The sequence below is a fragment of the Pleurodeles waltl genome, chromosome 2_2 (genome assembly GCF_031143425.1).
Source record: "Pleurodeles waltl isolate 20211129_DDA chromosome 2_2, aPleWal1.hap1.20221129, whole genome shotgun sequence".
NCBI classification, from domain to species: domain Eukaryota; kingdom Metazoa; phylum Chordata; class Amphibia; order Caudata; family Salamandridae; genus Pleurodeles; species Pleurodeles waltl.
The window spans coordinates 499,042,234-499,058,723 of record NC_090439.1 but is presented as its reverse complement, the minus strand read 5'-3'; the positions used below and the strand labels follow the sequence as shown (position 1 = coordinate 499,058,723).

Genomic DNA, 16,490 nt, shown 5'->3' with positions numbered 1-16,490 from the left:
TCCCCTGTAAATGGCACCCCTGGTACCAAGGGCCCTGATGCCAGGGAAGGTCTCTAGGGGCTGCAGCATGTCTTATCCCACCATGGGGATCCCTCACTCGGCACATGCACACTGCCTCACAGCTTGTGTGTGCTGGTGGGGAGAAAATCACTAAGTCGACATGGCACTCCCCTCAGAGTGCCATGCCCACCTCACACTGCCTGTGGCATAAGTAAGTCACCCCTCTAGCAGGCCTTACAGCCCTAAGCCAGGGTGCACTATACCACAGGTGAGGGCATATGTGCATGAGCACTATGCCCCTACAGTGTCTAAGCAAAACCTTAGACATTGTAAGTGCAGAGTAGCCATAAAGAGTATATGGTCTGGGAGTTTGTCAAACCCGAACTCCATAGTTCCATAATGGCTACACTGAAATCTGGGAAGTTTGATATCAAACTTCTCAGCACAATAACTGCACACTGATGCCAGTGTGGTATTTATTGTAAAATGCACCCAGAGGGCATCTTAGAGATGTCCTCTGAATAACAGTCCAACTCCTAGTGCTAGGCTGACCAGTTTCTGCCAGCCTGCCACAACCAGATGAGTTTCTGGCCACATGGGGAGAGTGTCTTAGTCACTCTGTGGCCAGGAACAAAGCCTCCCCCTTCTGGAACTGTAACGCCTGACGGTGAGCCTCAAAGGCTCATGCCTTTTGTTACAGCACCCCAGCTAGTGGAGATACCCGCCCCTCCGGCCACTGCCCCCACTTTTGGCGGCAAGGCTGGAGGAGATAATGAGAAAAACAAGGAGGAGTCACCCACCAGTCAGGACTGTTCCTAAGGTGCCCTGAGCTGAGGGGACCCCTGCCTTTAGGAATCCTCCATCTTGAGATTGGAGGATTTCCCCCCAAAAGGATTAGGGATGTGTCCCCCTCCCCTCAGGGATGGAGGCACAAAGAGGGTGTAGCCACCCTCCAGGGCAGTAGCCATTGGCTACTGCCCTCCTGACTGAAACATACCCCTAAATTTAGTATTTAGGGGCAACCCAGAACCCACGAAATCAGATTCCTGCAACCTACAACAACAAGAAGGGCTGCTGACCTGAAAGTCCTGCATAGACGACGGAGACAACAATGGACTTGGCCCCAGCCCTACAGGCCTGGCCCCAGACTCAAAAGAACCTACACAGTGACGCATCCGATAGGGACCAGCAACCTCTGAAACTTCAGAGGACTGCCCTGAACTGAAGGACCAAGAAACTCCAGAGAACAGCGGCACTACAGTGTTCACCTACGTCAACAATTTTGCAACAAAGAAGCAACTGTTAAAGAACTCACTCTTCCAGCCGGAAACATGAGACTTCACCCTCTGCACCCGATGCCCCCGGCTCGAGCTCCAGAGAACCAACACTGCAGAGAGGACTCCCAGGCAACTACGACCTCGTGAGTAACCGGAGACGACCCCCCCCCCCCCCCTGCAGCCCCACAGCGACGGCTGCAGAGGAACCAGAGGCTCCCCCTGATCGTGACTGACTTGAACAAAGAACCTGATGCCTGAACCAAGCACTGCACCCACAGCCCCCAGGACCGAAAGGAACCGAACTCCAGTGCAGGAGTGACGTCAGGCGACCCTCTGCCAAGCCAGGTCGGTGGCTGGCCCAAGAAGCCCCCCCTGTGCCCTGCCAACACTAGAGTGACCCCCGGGTCCCTCCATTGATTTCTACAGAAAACCTGACGCCTGCTAAGCACACTGCACCTGGCCGCCCCTGTGCCGCTGAGGGTGTGTGTTGTATGCCTGTTTGTGTCCCCCCCCACCCCCCCTGCCAGTGCTCTACAAAACCCCCTGATCTGCCCTCCGAAGACGCAGGTACTTACCTGTTGGCAGACTTGAACCGGAGAACCCCTGTTCTCCATAGGCTGTGTTTTGGGCCCTCCTTTGACCTCTGCACCTGACCGGCCCTGTGTTGCTGGTGCGGTGACTTTGGGGTTCCCTTGAACCCCCAACGGTAGGCTGCCTATGCCCAGGAAACTGAACTTTTAAGTGCTTTACTTACCTCAGAAACTTAACCTTACTTACCTCCCCCAGGAACTGTTGATTTGTGCACAGTGTCCACTTTTAAAATAGCTTATTGCCATTTTAACCTATACTGTGTATGTTACTGCTCTAATTCAAAGTTCCTTACTTACCTATGTGTAGTACCTTGCATTTTATGTATTTACTTCAAATCTTGAATCTTGTTCTAAAATAAATTAAGAAAATATATTTTTCTGTATAAAAACTATTGGCCTGGAGTTAAGTCTTTGAGTGTGTGTTCCTCATTTATTGCCTGTGTGTGTACAACAAATGCTTAACATCACCCTCTGATAAGCCTACTGCTCTACCACACTACCACAAAATAGAGCATTCGAATTATCTAATTTTGCCCCTATCAACCTCTAAGGGGAACCCTTGGACTCTGTGCACACTATCACTCACTTTGAGAGTATATACAGAGCCAACCTCCTACAGTATGCCTAGAGGTTCTCTGATCCTCCCTGGGTTCTTCCTGACCCACCCCAGTGGGTACATTTTACTTTTCTGGCACTGGAGGGTCAGATTCTACTTCTTCCCCCTTCTCACCCCTGGCTACCAGCATGTTCCCGGTCCTCCTGGAGAAGCAGGCCCAGAAGCAGACTCTTATTGGGATTTCTCACTGCCTTCAGCTTTCTCTCAGCACACAGCTCCCTTAGTTCTTGGAAGGTCAGGTTCTCATAGGGAAAATCCATGGACTGAGAGGTGTGCCCTGCTGAAGACATGTCAGCTAGCTAGAGTGGTATAGTGTAGGATCCCTAACTATTCTAAGTGAGTCTCCCTAAAGACGTTTTGAGCATGGACTATGCCTAGACCCCTAGCTTACCCAAACCTAAGAGATTACTTTCCTGATACTAGGTACTGTGTGTACCTCTAGTCAGTAAGTGGTCTTTCCTGTGGAAAGTACCAAGTGACAGAGTGATAATATCATTGCAAGTGCTTATCCCACCGCTGCACCACCAATGTAGGAAGCTGGCTTGGTACCTAAGGTACTTGCACCTTATACCAGGTCTAGGAATCCCCTATTAGTGTAGTGTAGACAGTGGCTAGAAGCCAGGCTCTCTAGAGGTAGCTGTGGATGAACAGCCAAGGCTTATCTAGGAAGGAGTCATGCAAAGCTCATGCAATACCACTGTAGTCACACAGCACTTATACACATGAAAGAAAACACTCCGCGTTACGAAAATAAAGGGTGTTTATTACAGTAACACAACTCTAGATAGGCAACCCTCCAATAGGAGGTAAGTAAACACACTAAATATGTACACTAGTGATACAAGACAGTGCAAATGAAATAGAGAATACTGACCCTAGGGGGAGCCCAAACCATACACTTAAAAAAATGGAATGCGAACACAGGACCCCCCATCTAGGTAAGTGGAATGTGTAGAGGTGAGCTGGGGTTACTACGAACCCCCAAAGGTAAGTACCTCAGTGCCCCCTAACGACGAGGAAAAAAGGAGTGAGTTACTGGATTTTCCCCAAACCATTTAAAAGGATACAAGAGAAGAAAGTGCAACACCCAGATAAGACTGCAAGAAACCATCGGTCGATTCCTGAAGAGGAAGACCTGTGGAAGAAGGGAACCAAGTCCAGAAGACACAGAAGAGTCGACTCAGCTGTGGTTGCAGGAGTTGGTCGACGGTAGGAAGAAGAGGGTCATAAATGCAGCCCTGGAGCAGGTGAAGAGTTCTTGGAGGATGCAGATGACGTCCCACCCCGGATGGATGATTGCAGTCAGTCAGTGGCGTGGAAAAGCCACCAACAAGCCTTGGCAAAGGCAGAAGCCGCAGAAAAGCAAAAGTGGAGCTGCCTGGGACCAGCAAGGTCCAGAATGACTCAACCCATGGGGGGAGTCCTATGAGCACCATCAGCAAGACAGAGAGTCTAAAGAAGAGGAGGCATCTCCCACAGGAGATCCACTGGACGAGAAACCAGAGTCTCAGAGGAGCCCACGCAGCACTACCGGAGAAAGGTCCCACGCCGCAAGAAAAGCACGCAGAGGTCTGTGCGTCTCTGGAAGGAGGGTTGGGGCTACATGGAGCCTGAAGATCCCTTGGAGGAGATGCAAACAAGCCTTGGTAGCTGCAAGAGATGTGGTACACGGGGGTACTGTCCTGCGTGGGAAGGCAAGGGCTTACCTCCTCCAAAGTTGGACAGCTGACGGAGAGGACCAAGAGGATTACTCTGGAATACCACCCACTATGCAGGATCACACAGCTCAGGATGAGAGGAGATCCACACAACTGGTCTTCATTGCAGTTGGTGCCTGCGGATGCAGGAGAGTGACTTCTTCACTCCAAGGGAGATTCTTTCTTCCTTCTCGTGCAGACTGAAGACTTACTGCCCTCAGAGGATGCACAGCCACAGAAATATTGCAGAAGCTGGAAGGAGCCGTGGAAACAATGTTGCAAGCAGAGTCGTCGTCCTGGATGCAGGTTGTCTGGTCCTGGAGTGTTCAGTCGCGGGTCCAGTGGCTAGTAGTCGAAGTAAGGTTGCAGAGGACTCCTGCTGGAATCTTGCAAGCCGAATCGGAGGACCCAGCCAAGGGAGAGACCCTACATAGCCCTGAAAGGGGGCTTGGTCACCTATATAGGTGACCACCTTTCAGGAGGGGGCTTTGAGATCACCTGCCTGACCTGGCCACTCAGATGCTCCCCTGCCAACCTTGGAGTCAAGATGGCCGAACCCAGGGACCCTCAGGAGAAGCTCTGGGCACCACCCCGGGGGTGGTAATGGATAGGGTAATTGTCACTCCCCTTTCCATTGTCCAGTTTCGTGCCAGAGCAGGGACTGGAGGTACCTGAAACGGTGTAGACTGGTTTATGCACAGAGAGCACCAAATGTGCCCTTCAAACCATACCAGTAGCTTGGGGAGGCTACCCCTCCCAAGCCACGTAACACCTATTTCCAAAGGGAGAGGGTGTTACCCCCTCTCTAAAAGGAAATCCTTTATTCTGCCTTCCTGGGCTTGAGCTGTTCAATCAACAGGAAGGCAGAAACCTGTCTGAGGGGTGGCAGCTGTTTGGGCTTCCCAGAACCCCAAGAGGCTGGTAGGAGCAATGCTGGAGGGTCCTCTAAGGAGCCCCCAGAGTGCATGGAATCATACTTCCAATACTGGCAACAGTTCCAGCATGTTTGATACCAAACATACCTAGGTTTGGAGTTATCATTATGTAGCTGGACATAGGTCCTGACCTGTGCTCAGTACACACATAAAATGGTGTCCCCCACTCACCAAGTCCTGGAAAATGGAACTGGAGTTTGTGGGGGCACCTCTGCTAGTGCAGCTGTGTCCTCACACACAGGTACTTACACCATCCCCTCACAAAGGCTGCAATGGCAGACCTACAGAGACACTTTGCATGGGCTCCCTATGGGTGGCATAATACATGCTTTAGCCCATGGGGATCGTGTGGTATCCCAATGCCCTGCGTACCATATGCTAGGGACGTACATGGGGGCTCCAGTATGCCAATTATGGGGTGTAAGTAACCAGGCTACCAGGTTAGACGGGAGAGAGCATAATCACTGGGGTCCTGGTTAGCAGAGTCCCAGTGAACACAGTCAGACACACTGACAGTAGGCAGAAAATAGGTGTAATCATGCCAAAAAAGAGGGTACTTTCTTACAACCTCGCCACGGACCTGGCCCCATTTTTGGCGGCAGGTCTGCCAGGGAAGTTTGTAGTAACCAGGAGGAGTGTCCACCCCAGCTGTGACTACCCATAGGGTGCCCAGAGCTGAGGTGAACCCCTCCTGGCAGAATCCTCCATCTTGCTTTGGAGGGTGCCAGCCAGTAGGTTTAGGAATTGCCCCCTCCCCAAAGGGAGTGGGCACATGAAGGGTGTAGCCACCGCAGGGACAGTAGCCATTGGCTACTGCCCTCTGATCCTGCAAAACCCCTAAATCTAGTATTTAGGGGCAACCCTGAACCTTGCTGTTCAGATTCTTAGCGACCTACAAGAAGAAGGTCTAAAGCTCTGCCCCGTCAGAGAAGATTTCAGACAGCAACTCACTTGGCCCCAGCCCACCGGCCTGTCTGCAGCTTCAAGAATCCTGCTACAAGAATTTGACTCTTATGCAGGACTAGCGACCGCTACAACTCCCCAGAAGACTGGCTGCCTACCCAAGGACCGAGATCTCCTGAGGACAGTGGCCCTGTCCACAAAGAAAGCTCCAAGACAGACTCCAGAACCGGCCTGGATCCGCAAGCCATGCCCACTCTGCACCCAATACCCAGGGGTCGGTTCCAGGTGGCCCACTGGTCCAGAGAACGTCCCCAGGCAATTCCGACCTCAATTTCACCCTGGGCTGACCCCTCCTGACCAACACGATGACGCCTGCAGCCTAATTCCAGAGGATCCTCCCTTGACCGCAATCAGTTCTATTGAAGATTTCCTGATGCCTAAAGGGACCCCTGCAGCCCCCTGTCCTTGGGGAACCCAGCTGAGGTTCCAGCAACTTCCAGTGGGCTCTCTACTTACCTGACCGGCAGTCTGTTTTTTTCAATTGACTTCCTGGACAACACCTGCAGCATCTTTGTGACTCCTGGGATTCAATCAAGGGGCAGCTCCTCCACTAGGGCAGAGGACCACCTCTTCTCTCCCCCCCCCCACCACCCCTGCCAGCAGCTGGAGCTGCAAAACGTTTATAGAAACAACATAATATGTTTATTATGTCATTTCCATAAAGGTAGGCGGGCCATGGGCATGACGTGGATGGAGGGGGAGTTCATTTCCCCTCAGTACGCAAGTATGTTTGACCGGCCGTCTGGGGTCAGCCAAACACACATGCACACACGGCTCTCTCCAGCCCAGCAACATAGTTGCCTGGGAGCATCTTGGCTGGGTGCTCCCAGCCAATCCTGGCATTGCTTTGAGCCGCGTTAGGATTGGGCGCAGGCTTGGGAGCCTGCGACGGAGGAGCAGAATGAATGGGCGGGGCGGGAAAAAAGGTACGTTTCATTTTTTATTTTATTTTTTATTTTTATTTTTTTCTTTCTGTGCTCACCCTTCCTGCCACGTGCCGCCAAGCCCCTTTCCCATCTCGTTAGCCGCAACTGGTTCCCTCATTTAAAAACATTGGGTGCCCAATGCTGTGTTTGAATCTTGCACCCCGCTGCCCCTGTGCCGCTGAAGGTGTGTGTTTGGTGCATACGTTGGTTCTGCCCCTCCTCCCCCACCCCCAGAGCTAATCAAACCCCCAGGTCTGTGCCCTGAAGTCGCGGTTGCTTACCTGCAAGTAAACTCTTTCTGAGCACCCCTGTCTCCATAGGATTACATTGGGTGCCCAACACCACCTTTGACCTCTGCACCCGGCTGGCTCATTGTTGCTGGTCGTTCATCCTTAATGGCCTTCTAAAGTTCGCCCTGTGGGCACCTTAACCCCTGAAGACTGGGATTGTAAGTCAAGTACTTACATGTGAATTTTGTTATTTCTTTTCCTCCCCCAGGACTGCATTGCTTTCTGTGGGAAATTGCACTTTGTCCACCTTTTAAACTGAAAAGTATGACATACCTGTAAACTATTTTACTTGTGAATTCTAAACAAAGTACATTTGATACTTGAGAGTGATATATTCTTGAAACTGTACTTACCAGCAACAAAGATCATTTTGGTTCTAGAAATAAATTAACTAAGTATATTTTTGATACATAAAACATTTGGTCTGGAGTTAGTCATTGAGTGTGTGCCATTTCTCGAATTTGTGTACAACAAATGCTTAGCAGTACCCTCTGATAAGCCTAACTGCTCGACTACACTACCACAAAAGAGAGCATTAGTATTATCTACTTTCTCCTCTGTTAAGCCTCAGGGGATCCACTGGACTCTGTGCACCCTATACCTTACTTTGGTATAGTATATACAGAACCAGCTTCCTACAATACACATGCTTGATTATTTAGAGGTTAGTTATTTATTTTACTGGGTTTGGTGATCTGTTTCTACAACTTAGAATAAGACAGTTATAGATGTAAAACGGTGGAGGCTGCATACTATTAGTAGTCCCCTTCTCAATGCCACCGTTTGCAGCTTTGATCTGTGACATTTGTGCAACCAGAATTCACATTTGGGATCTGAAGGACTGTGAACAATGTACGCATGCCACAAGTCAGTCACATAGTGGGGTTACAAGTGCATGGCACACTTCAACATTAATAGGTTTTAAGATGCAGTTTACAGTCTTTCCAAAGGGTAAAATTTTCTTGAAAATACAATTATGATCTATCTATGCTAGAGCATTTATCATTCTGTAGAAGAAATATAACCAGAACTGTGTTAATAAAACAAGCAGTATAATAGTTATGCATTTCCTAAACGGGTATATCTTTTTCTTGCCTGAGATCTAGGATTAAGTGTTTATATGGATGTCTACACCTTGTTTGCTTCTAACCTTTTCTAACTTTTCTCTTCCAGTATGTTGTGGTTAGCAGTAAAAAGATTTTATTCTATAATGATGAGCAGGAGAAAGAACAGTCAAATCCGTCTATGGTACTTGATATAGAGTAAGTATTAATTTTTCTCAATCACAATGCCTATGATGAGAATTGAGATTTTTGTATTTATCAAACATAGCTTCCTAACTGGATTTATCAGCTTTCCTCATTTTCTATAGCAGCAATTTGTAGGATACTGTGTAAGTTCATTTCGATATGTTACTCTTTTTGTCATTGTGTGTTTATATTTACAAGTGAGCATCATTTGGATAAACACATATTTTCAATACGCTGAAAAGTGAGGTGACTTTCAGTTACCATATGTCCTCACACAAGAATATGTTTTGAATGCCAGGTCACAGACGGTTACTTAGATGATGAGCTTCCGCTCACCGTGAGGGCACACAAGACAATGGGATTGATTTATCAATGTGTGAAAGCTTGCTATAATCCATTCTGCTTCCCACAGATTCCCCTATCAGTCAGGCATGCTGCATAATTCCTGAACCTTCTGAATTTCCGAAAAGAGCTAAATATTCCTCATACGGGAGCACTTTGTTAGTCATCAACAGCTATCTCTAGGTCATTCCTAGGTCCTCCAGCTTTAGGCCTAGCAACTGAGAAACACTTCCTCTTCCCCATGGTAAATGCTCCTGATGTTACCTAACTTAGCCCAGAAGAAATAGAAATGTTCCCACATTCACAGTGCTTTGCTGCACACTATCTAGATTTATGTGACATAAATACCAAGTACGCAAACATTTTCTGGCTATATAAAGCATTATTTGCAGCTCGCGTTCTGTGCAAAAAGCACTTCTAGTTGCAGACGTCTCTAAATTCCTAACCCAGCACCCTACGCCTGAGAGACTTGTTCTCCAGGCTTCTTCATCGCGCGCATTCCCTTCCGCACCCCGGAGAGGGAATCAGAGATTGGATCAGCTTGGGAAGAAAATGTTCACTTCCTCCAGTCTGGCATTGCGGTCTACGAACACCTCATGCCTTTTGGGCCGCTATGCCCATACCTTATGGGATAAGGTTGCACAAGTGCTGCTGCAATTCCCAGAGAAGACCCGGGCTGTTCTCTCCCAAGCCGTTGCTGACGGGAGGGATGCAGCCAAGTTCACCATATGTTGTGGGCTGGCCACCACCGACTCACTGGACAGATCAGTTGCGTTGACAGTGGCCTTATGGCACCACACCTGGTTGAGGATGTCTGGCTTTTTGGGGGATGTCCAACAACAACTCATGGACATGCCCTTCGATGTCACCCATCTCTTTGGAGACAAAGTGGACTTGGTGCTCGAGTGCTTTAAGGGATCCTGGGCTAAGGCTTGGTCCCTTGGCCTCGCACCTGCTCCTTGCCCCTCACTGTCCACTTTTCGCGGCCTCTAAAGGGGCACCCACCCTTGTCCATTCCCCTCCAGCCACCGAGCCACATATGCAGCATAGTCTCTGCGTGGCGGAAGATGCAGGATCCCACATGCTTGTGGATCAGGGAGCCAGCGGTCTGCCCAGTCCACCACCGCTCCTGCTGCAACCTCCAAAACTTCCTAGTCCATTGCTCCTTCCTGGACCAGTTTGGAGGCAGGATCATCCATCACCTCCCCCAGTGGGAATCTTTCTTGATGAATAGTCTGAAGGGGCTACTCCCTCCCCTTCGAGACTACCTGTCCTGCCGTACCACCATCCTTCGATCACATGACGGAAGATCATTTGGCAGTTCTCCACGAGGAGGTTACGGCTCTCTTGGGGAAGAGAGCCATAGAGAGGGTCCCAATGTCCGAAGTAGGTCATGATTGTTATTCCCACTACTGGTGCCCAACCAGGACAAGGTCTTTTGTCCCATACTAGATCTCTGGGCCGTCAATCTCTTCCTCAGGAAGGAGAAGTTCAAAATGCTCATTCTAGCTCCGGTCCTTTCTACCCTGGAGACTGGATGGTCGCATTGGACCTGAAGGACACCTATTTTCATATTCATGTCCTGCCTGCTCACAGACATTATTGTGGGTCATGTTAGTTCACGACCTCTTTCAGTTTTCCGTGTTACCCTTTGGCCTTTCCAGTGTCCCTTGGGTGTTCACGAAAGTGACGGCGGTGGTTGCAGCTTCTCTGTGCAGACAAGGGGTTTCAGTCTTCCCCAAGCATAACAACTGGCTAGTGAAGGCGAGCTCGCCCCAGGCTGTCGTCTCCCACCTCCAGATTTCGGTGAACCTCCTGGATTCGCTGGCGTTCACTATGAACATGCTGAAGTCACACCTGACTCCCTCTAAGATGCTCCCTTTTATCGGTGCTGTTCTAGACATAGTGCAGTTTCAGGCCCATCCTCCCGAAAAGCAAGTCCAGGATATTCAGGCTATGATACCGATGTTTCGGCCTCTATCCTGGGTTTTGATGAGAATGACTCAGAGGCTGCTGGGCATTACTGGTTCCTGCATCCTGCTGGTGACACATGACATATGCGGGCTCTGCAGTGGGACTTGAATTTCCAGTGGACGCAGCATCAGGAAAATCTCTCCAACATGGCCCAGACCTTGGAGGGAACTGCTCAAGATCTGCAGTGGTGTCTTTTTGAATTGAGAGTGGGTCATAGGCAGATCCCTCTCCCATTCCCAATCAGATCTCACAGTAGTGATGGATGCGTCACTCCTGTGATGGGGCAGCCACATGGGGGAGGCAGAGATCAGTGGGATCTGGGCTCCAAATCAACCTTCTGGAGCTCAGGATGATCAGGCTTGCATTGAAAGCTTTACTTCCCTCTCTCCAAGGGAAAGTAGTGCCGGAGTTCACGGACAACAACACCTCCATGTGGTACTGCAACAAGCAGGGTGGAGTGGGGATCGTGGACCCTTAGACAAGAGGCTCTGCACCTCTGGACATGGCTAGAACCTCAGGGCATATTCCTGGTCATTCAACATCTAGTGAGCCCTCAGAACGCCAGAGTAGACAAACTCAGCCGTCCATGCATGGTCGATCATGAATGGCGCTCCATCCAGAGGTGGCGCAAGGTCTCTTTCAGCAGTGGAGAGATTCTTGGTTGGATCTGTTTGCCTATGCAGGGAGCGCGCTATGTCAGCAGTTTGTGCCTTGGAGTTTTCAAGGTGCCACATGCTGGGAGAAGCTTTTTGTCTCTAATGGAACTCAAGCCTCCTTTACTCTTTCCCACCAATACAACTTCTGCCCAGTGTTCTGAAGAAGATCAAGAACTACTGTGCCCAGGTAATCCTGGTGGTTCCAGACTTGGCACGAAGAGTGTGGTATCCCAAGCTTGTGATCCTGGTCATCGATCCTCCAATCAGACTGCCCATTTGGGAGGACCTTCTGTCGCAGCAGCAGGGGGCAGTTGTCCATCTGAACCTGCCCAGTCTTCCCCTTCTTGCAAGGAGATTGAGCAGCAAAAATTGACAACTTTCGACCTTCTGCCAGAAATCTGTAATGTTATCTTGGCAGCCAGGCACCCCTCCACCAAAACGGTATAAACTTGCAGTTGGCAAAAAACGGTAAACTATTGTACAGAAAAGTCTATTGACCCTCTTTCTGCCTCTCTTCCTGATACTCTTCTCTTCATTCTTACCCTTGCCCAGCAGGGCTCTGCTCTGGGCACTCTCAAGAGTTCTCTCTCTCCATCCACCTTCCTGCAGCTGCCTGACTAATTGTACATAGGTTTCTGAAAGGGCTTGTACATGTGTTTCCCCTTTTGCCCTTTATCACGCCTCAGTGGAACCTGAACCTGGTTCTCATGTACCTCGTGTGCTCCCTTTGAGCCACTACCCAATTGTCCCTTCAGGTTGCTTACCATCAAGACAGCCCTTCTGGTGGCAATAACACCTGCCCGGAGGATGAGTGAGCTGCATGCTTTATCATCCAAACCTCCCTATCCTACTGTGTTCCGGGATAAGGTGGTGGTTTGCTCCTGGGCTTCTTTCCTACTTAAGGTAGTGACCCTATTCAACTTGGGGAAAATCTGTCACCCTGATCATTTTTTATGTTCCTCTTTATCCCTCTAAAGAGGAGGCGAGACTCCACAGTCTGGACCCTCAAAACAGCATTGTTGTTCTACCTTGACTGCACAAAAGAGTTGCGGTTGGATGACCAACTCTTCTTGGAATATGTAGGAGCAAAAAAAAAAAAAAAAAAGGTTGACAGTACAGAAACGAGCCATGTCATGTTGGGTCGTTCTCTGTGTTAACATCTGCTATGCCCTCACTACAAAGCAGCCTCTTGAGGGCTTAAGAGCTCATTTCACCAAAGGAAAAGCTGCAACCATGGTGTTAGCTTGTTTAGTTCCAGTCTTAGACATCTGCCAGGCAGCAACATGGGCGTCCCTTCACACGCTTGTCAAACACTACAGCCTGGACAATCAGATCCACAGAGACAGGCATTTCGCCCCTTCGGTCCTAAAGGACTTTTTAGTCTAATTAAATTTGTCAGCAGCCCACCGTCCGAGTGGTATAGCTTGGGTATCTATTCAAAGGTAAAGAACATGCAGCCTGAAATCTCTATCAGATGAACAAGTTACTTGCTCTCTGTAATGCGTTACCTGGTAGAGACAATATCTAGCTGGAGATTTCTTACAGACCCACCGTGCCTCCCCGCTCTCCAAACAGATTTCTATGGCTAAGGTTGTTTCCCTTTTCAGGGCCCTTGTTTGGACACACAATTGTCAGTTCACTTCATGGCTCTGTGCTTCTGGCGTGGCAAGTCATGAAAAGTAACTGACGTCCGTGCGCCTGGGTGGTGCCTCTATAAGTGACGGCAGATTCCCTTCTGGCACCGACGACGACATGCCGAACTGAATGAAACCACCTGACAGTGTACAGGGATACTGCTCACACAAAAGTTTCCTGGGAAATTCAAAGGTAAGAAATCTGCAGCTAGATACTATGTCTACCAGATAATGCTTTACCAAAGGTAAGTAACTTGTTCTTCTGGGGCCATCAGTGACATCATAGCAAGTAGAGGCCTTCAGAGAGGCCATGCTGCACATTTGTAGCACTTTACTGGTTCCCTCTGATGCCTCTTTATACCTGAAGGATTCACAGAAGCCTTGAGTTTAACTTCTGCTGGCGGATTAGTTTTCCCTCAACACAGTCTGTGTCCCTTGAGCCCTCATCAAGTTCAGCACTGGCTCTGGTCCCTCTGCGCTGGCTTTCCTTGCATCGATGCCAGAAGACGACTTGCAGTCTATTGTGCTGTACAACATAGAGAAGAATGCACAGTAACTGATTTTCTCCGGGGTGCAGCCAACTGGTAATCCTTCAGATTTGATACATTGTCTTTACCATCCTGTACAGCACAAACATTGCATGATGTTTTTGCCACTGATTCGAATAACAGCAACCTTGATGAAGGCAATATGATTCCCAATATGAAGAGGACAACTGTTATGAGGAACTGCAAGACACCTTTGCCCTAGTTACTTCTCCAGGAACAAGTTGTGTTTCTCCCCTGTCACTGTGGTTCTTCAAAGGGCTTCAGAAGCATTAGACCTACAGCTCCAGATTATGGAAGTGAGGACTAATATTTTGACAGCGGGATTGCAGCCAGGGCAAGAACCTCCAGAACCTTTATCACCATTTAATGAGTCCTTATGGATACTCACTTGGGTAGAACCATGTTCAGGACCACCAGTTAATAAGCAGGTCGCTTGCCGGGAGGAGAACCATACACTGTTAAACAGTAACCTTATGCCAAAGAGTTTGGTGGTACAGGTTTCCACCAGTAAAGTTCATCCAGACACCTCCTCCACCAACCCACCTGATCGTCTGTCAAAAAGAGTAGAGATGTTTGACAAGCAGATTTTCTCCTCTGTCACCATTTGTTCTGAGGTCAGTAAACATGCGCTCTTTTCTAGGCCTCTGTTACCATACCCTTTGGGACAACGTGGGACACATATTAAAGGCAGTTTTGGATGACCTTTGGTGGGTACCAGTGTGGTGCTTCAGCACTACACCTGGATGAGGTCTGTGGGCTTCTCTGAGAATGTACAAGCATCTCTAATGGACATGCTAATAATTTGCTCTTGTCTTCTTGGAACAAAGGTGAATTGTGCCATAGGATGTTTCAAAGAGCAAGAGGCCACAGTATGTTATTTGAGTCTGTCTGCTCTAGTCAGACAATAACACCAGCAATTTTGCTTCCTTTGTGGCTATGGTTGGAGTTTTTTAGCGTATCCAACACAAGACCATTCCGTGAATCCAGCAGGCTTTCCAACCTTTTTGTGGCCAAGGTTGCAGCTCACCAAGACAGTTTCCAGGGCACCATGGAGAAGGGAGGGCTGAGCTCCCCACCCATCCTGAATCTGCAGCTTTAATGTGTCCTTGCGGTCACAGACACCCTATTTGAGTCAGGATCCAATATTTCATCCAAGGGTGGCGGGCCATTGTTTCAGATAAGTTGGTCCTCCAAATTGCACATTGGGGCTACACCCTTCCATTTCTCTCTGCCCTGTCACACCTTCCACCACCATGAGAGTTACTGAACGGACTGTCTGTTGTGCAGCAGGGATTTTAGATGAATAAGTGTTCACAGTAACAAACAATCTCAGTCTGCTTTTGATCCTGTTGACAATGAGAGGTTCAAGATGCTTTTCAGCTCAAATTAAGGTTTCTATTGGACTCCGCACATCCCTGGTTACTGAAATTAGGAAGCTCTGTTTTATTTCCTTTTCTGGTTGGTCTCATCAGTTTGTCTATTTCTACCACCATCCCACTGACCTGGAAAGACTATGGTCATACCTTTGTTAAAAAATCTTTCTTAGATGCTTTGAGGTTGGTGAACTATTCCTGAGTCCCTCTCTTGCAGCAGCAGGACCGCATTCTAGTAAGTCAATAAACAGCTCTTTGAGTAGCTTGAACTCCATAATCTTTTACACATTTGTCAATCGGGTTTCTGCCCCTCATAGTAGAGAGGAGGTGCTCCTTGAGTTTACAGAAGAAAAAGGGGAGAACCAAGAGAGAGAAGAGAGGGGGGATGGTACACTCCTTCTTCTTGATTTAACTGCTGCTTTCGATACCATAGCCCACCTGGTACTTATTAGGATACTTTTGGATTGTGATATCATTGATAAGGCCCTTCAATAGTTTGCCTCATTTTTGGAGAGGGATTGCTTTCAGATTGCCTTCAAACCTTATGCTTCCACTGTAAGACCTATAGCTTTTGGTGTGCCTCGGGGCTCCTCGTTGAGCCCTACATTTGCCGTGATGACGTGGTCGTATATAGGCTCCACCCTGGTGTACCGACGTCAGTTCTTTTCTTTCCGCGCCAGCCTACACGCAGATCCGGAGAAGAGCTACACCTAGTCATTTTTTGATGAGTTTTGATGCGTTGAGGGATGTCCTGTAAGACTGGATTCAACCCTGAATGATGTCAGTGACTGATCCGAATCTTGTCTTCCTCTGGTGTCTGGAGCACAACCACGACCCAAAGTTGTGCTCCGAGTACTGGGTTGTGAACCCAAGTGCTTTGATGTTAGCTGGGTCCTGGCACACTTTTAATCATAACTGGCATCAACAAAAGGAAAAAAGTCAGGGGGTAACCATGCCAAGGAAGGCATTTCCACATTTCCTTACACTACTGCACCCTAGCCGCCCCTGTGCCACGGAGGGTGTGTTTTGTGGGCGTATGTGTGTTGCCCCCACCTCCTCCACCCACCAGTGCTCTACAAACCCCCCCCCCCCGGTCTGTTCCCCGAGGACGCAGGTACTTACCTGGTAGCAGAGTGGAACTGGAGCACCTTTGTTCTCCATAGGCGCCTTTGTTATTTGGGCCCCTCTTCCCCTCTTTGACCTCTGCACCTGACTGGCCCTGTGTTGCTGGTGCTGGGTGTTTGGGGTTGACTCGAACCCCCAGCAGTGGGCTGCCTATTCCCCGGAGACTGAACTTGTAAGTGCTTTACTTACCTGCTAAACTAACTTGTACTTACCTCCCCCAGGAACTGTTGAATTTTGCAGTGTCCACTTTTAAAATAGCTTATTGCCATTCTATGCCAAACTGTGTATATTACT

General features: G+C 48.9%; 1 protein-coding gene across 1 annotated transcript in view; it reads left to right on the top strand.

Annotated features, from left to right (window-relative positions):
* Positions 1-16,490, top strand: part of ROCK1 (Rho associated coiled-coil containing protein kinase 1) — a 1,374,854-nt gene that overhangs the window by 1,285,004 nt on the left and 73,360 nt on the right. The window contains exon 29 of the mRNA XM_069219991.1: positions 8,468-8,556. Within this exon, the coding sequence (XP_069076092.1) occupies positions 8,468-8,556 (89 nt within the window). The remainder of the gene's footprint in view (positions 1-8,467; positions 8,557-16,490) is intronic.